The sequence below is a fragment of the Camelina sativa genome, chromosome 18 (assembly GCF_000633955.1).
Source record: "Camelina sativa cultivar DH55 chromosome 18, Cs, whole genome shotgun sequence".
NCBI classification, from domain to species: domain Eukaryota; kingdom Viridiplantae; phylum Streptophyta; class Magnoliopsida; order Brassicales; family Brassicaceae; genus Camelina; species Camelina sativa.
In genome coordinates, this window is record NC_025702.1 from 15573485 (window position 1) to 15577188 (window position 3704).

Below are 3704 nucleotides of genomic sequence, written 5' to 3' on the forward strand. Positions count from 1 at the left end.
CTAGGGTTTGATTGATGAAACGATCGAGATAGCTGATGAAGACGGCGAAAAGGGAAAGGAAACTCGGAGTGGAGATAAAGAGAAGAACCGTTGAGTCCGCCGAGTGAAATCGGAAGCTGGGCACAGAGCGAGAGCTGAAGGCAGAGTTGTGTCTTTCCGCAGCCGCTCTCCGCCACGATTTCCGTCAGAGAATAGCAGGGAATCCCGCCGCGAAGACATCCGTCGAGAATTTTACAGCCGGTGGTTAGTTTCCGATTCGTCTGCGGTCGTCGGAGGAGAGTCTCCGGCTTCATTTGACCGCCAAAATCGATATGGATTTCTCGGGAATTATAAAAGCGCCACAGAATTCAAATAGATTACAAACAAAAAACCTAACTGAACGAAACGACAACGTTTAGTCGCTTATTGGGCTGTTAACTTTAATGCAGGCCCAAATTTTGAGTATATATAAAAACAACATTTCTTTTGTGTTTGTTTATACAACATTTAGGGTTTTTTAGTTTTTTGGGTCTAGCACATAAAAACATTTAGGTTTGGTGAGGTCATTGCTGTGAGGTCAGTTAGGTTTTTTGTTTGTAATCTATTTAAAGATTAATTCTCTTCAGAACGCGGATACTATCTCTTGGACTATGATGATATCTTCTTTAGTTGAAGCTCGTAAATGGAGAGAAGCGTTGCAGTTGTACTCTGACATGATTAAAGTTGGTGTTACTCCTAATGAGTTTACCTTCGTTAAGCTTTTAGGTGCCTCTTCCTTTCTCGGTTTGGAGTTTGGTAAAATGATTCATAGCAACATAATCGTTAGGGGAGTTCCGCTGAATGTGGTATTGAAGACTTCTCTTATTGATTTCTACTCGAGATTCTCTCTGATGGAAGATTCTTTGAGGGTTTTGAATTCGACTGGAGAACAGGATGTGTTTCTTTGGACGTCTGTGGTAGCAGGGTTTGTAAGAAACTTGAGAGCCGAAGAAGCTATTGGTACGTTTCTTGAGATGCGAGATTTGGGTTTGCAGCCCAATAACTTCACGTACTCTGCAATATTGAACTTGTGTTCATCTCTGATATGTATATGAAGTGCTCAGCATCAGAAGTAGAAGCTTTGGGAGTCTTCGCAGCAATGACCTCACCAAACGTCATCTCTTGGACAACATTAATCTTAGGTCTTGCTGATCACGGGTTTGAGCAAGATTGTTTTGGACTGTTGATGACCAATCATGTGAAATATGACAGTGTTTGCTTTCATATGTGACCAGACGGATGCTGCTACAGCGCCAAATGTGCCAAATGTTGGGGATCGAGTGCCGTATGATATCATAAAAGCTGCTAAAGGTGCCAAGGTAGCTTTCATGTCGACCTTATTTTATCGTTTTTTCATAAAATGTTGAGGTCATTTTTTTTCTACCGTGCTTATCTCATTTTGATATCAAATAGGCCTATGAACGGTCAGAAGATCCTACCTACGTGCGACAGAATAACATCCCTATAGATCCAAACTACTACTTGGAGAATGAGATTAGCAAGGTCAGTTTGAAGTGGGGTTTGTCTATAAGTTTATTCTAAACTCTCTCTATTCTGGTTACTGGAGATTAAAGCAGATGTTGTTTTCAGCCGCTCCTTAGGATTTTTGAGCCAGTCTTGAAAAATGCTAGCAAGGAACTTCTCCACGGAAGTCACACTAGGTAAATATCAGTTTAGTACTCCTTCAAACAGCGGCATAATGAAATTTGCTAAGAAACAACTGAGCTGGGTTGGCTGCGAAGTTCCGATCAGGTCCTTGTGGCTCCTTGCCTATGTTATTAATCTTTTTAAGAATACTAGGATTCTGCATGTTCTACGTGATCCTGGATTCTTGGTTCCTGGTCTGTATTTGTTTCTATGTCTTCCAAGTTCATTATCATTTGATTGTTTGTTCTTGCAATTTCGTCTATCTGATTCCATAAATTGGGTTCTGCTTATCAATTTTCGCTTTAACTTCAACCAGCAATGGAACACTATGCTCAATTTGCAAGGGAAGAGAAGCCGAGTTGTACTGCAAAATTGTGTCTCAAGGTATGCTACTGTTATTCCCTTTTCTATTATAGACTAAGATCTATCAGGAATATTTTGAAAATTTCTTGAAAATCACAGTGGCGGACGTAGAAGAAGTTTTTGGGAGGCCGTGGACCCAGGAGTGTCAAGGCTCTCTCCATCAAGATGTCTTCTTATGCACCATGTTTGCTTATATATTTTTCCAATATCTATGGCTTCTACTGGTAACCAAATAATAACAATATTTTTAAAAATATATTAAATATTAAATAAATCAGTCAATAAAATACTAATACTACTTTTAATGTATATAAAATAAATTTTACAACTACCTTGTTGATCTCCAAGGGAGGGGAAGCCACCAATACCTGGATTCGTCACACTGGCAAGTGTAAGAGGAAGCAGATAGCAAGTCTGGCGGAGAATGATTGTAATTTCAAGTGACTTAGAGGATATATTGCTTTAAAGAATGCGATTTCCATGAATAGATGCAGCCAGTCATAATCGTGCAGCTCTGATTCTGGCACCTGTGATCGATGATGCACAAACAAAAAACGCATTTATCAACGTTGCTAACATTTAACTGCATCAAAAAAGATTAAACTCCACTCTCTGGACATATATCTTACCACGTAATACTTTTTGTTGTCAGTGGCCAAGGCCTCATCAGAAAACCATTTGGGCAATGGACGTGTGTACAATGGATCTATAGCATCCTCATACCGGTCCCAATCTTCATTCACACCCTTGTTACCTTTTAAAAAGTGATATCTAGAAACTGTTAGTCCTCTCTAAAGAAAGAATAGACAAGTGTGATATATAAGAAGATGCGCGCGGTAAATAAAAATCATCTTTACGTACATGAGGGTCTGCAGGCCAAGATCCTCCACGTATATATATCGTCCACCGTACATCCAGCATTACTGTAAACAGCCTGAAAAGAGGAGAGGACAGAGTTGCAGGCCGAGGGATCCATTGCCTCCAAAGTTAAGTAGAAGTCGACGCTAGCAGACCACAAAGAATTATACTTTACCCAGCGCACAAACTTAAAGTTAGTTCCCTGACAAACAAAATCAAAACAAGGCTCTCGTAAAAAAGGAAATTAGAGGAATTAAGGCAGGGTTCGGCTAACAAGAAGACATGAAAGAGAGGGATCGGAGAGTTACCTTTTCAAAATTGTAGCAGTAGAGAGCAAGCCTACAATAAAGGGTGAGATGATAATCAAAGTCGCCAACATCAGGCTTCCTTAATCTAAAATCAGAGCCTCCATAATCAAAACCCTGTAAAAATCAAAATCAAAATCAGAACCAAAACAAAAACCCTGGGAAAATCAAAACCATCCCTGATGGAGTGATGGTGAAGTAGAGTAGTATCCATGAGACGAGAAGGAAACCTAAGAGATCAAAATCAATTACACAAACAAACATGAGGGAAGATGGGAGGATTTACATACATATGCCAGATGGGAATATTTCTTACTCCAAGCCCTTAACTTTTTCTCTTTCTTCCTTTCCGATGCTGCTTTTGAGATTTCAAGTCTCCCGAATTCACTTACCCGCAGGACCTCCATCTCCTCCAAGCCCTAAAAATCTCTCAGAACTCATCCATCTCTCTCGCGTTTCTTTCTTATATACACACAACAACAACAAAAAAAAAAAAAAAAAAAAAAAAAAAAA

At 39.7% G+C, this 3704-nt stretch overlaps 2 protein-coding genes across 3 annotated transcripts in view; both read right to left on the bottom strand.

Annotated features, from left to right (window-relative positions):
- Window positions 1-348, bottom strand: part of LOC104761823 (DNA repair protein XRCC3 homolog) — a 7165-nt gene extending 6817 nt beyond the window's left edge. Inside the window, exon 1 of one of the 2 annotated variants that reach the window (XM_010484953.2) lies at window positions 24-348. In XM_010484953.2, coding sequence (XP_010483255.1) covers window positions 24-293 — 270 coding nt within the window. In that variant the 5' untranslated portion in view covers window positions 294-348. Of the gene's footprint in view, window positions 1-5 lie in introns of both variants that reach the window. The other variant, XM_019240225.1, reaches the window with a different exon arrangement.
- Window positions 2325-3619, bottom strand: LOC104761825 (UPF0725 protein At5g63820-like). The gene is made up of 5 exons (XM_010484956.2): window positions 3482-3619; window positions 3195-3308; window positions 2890-3088; window positions 2658-2782; window positions 2325-2555 (listed from the first exon to the last, which is right to left on the bottom strand). The coding sequence occupies exons 1-5, from the start codon at window positions 3596-3598 to the stop codon at window positions 2406-2408; spliced, it is 705 nt and encodes a 234-aa protein (XP_010483258.1). The 5' UTR covers window positions 3599-3619; the 3' UTR covers window positions 2325-2405.

What these genes read in the sequence shown, in the direction of transcription:
- LOC104761825 (XM_010484956.2), bottom strand. Translation starts at nt 3,598, where the DNA reads ATGGAGGTCCTGCGGGTAAGTGAATTCGGGAGACTTGAAATCTCAAAA. An exon ending in ACTGCTACAATTTTGAAAAG is followed by an intron (nt 3,089 to 3,194) that starts GTAACTCTCCGA and finishes TTTGTTTGTCAG; the next exon opens with GGAACTAACTTTAAGTTTGT. An exon ending in CTTGGCCTGCAGACCCTCAT is followed by an intron (nt 2,783 to 2,889) that starts GTACGTAAAGAT and finishes ACTTTTTAAAAG; the next exon opens with GTAACAAGGGTGTGAATGAA.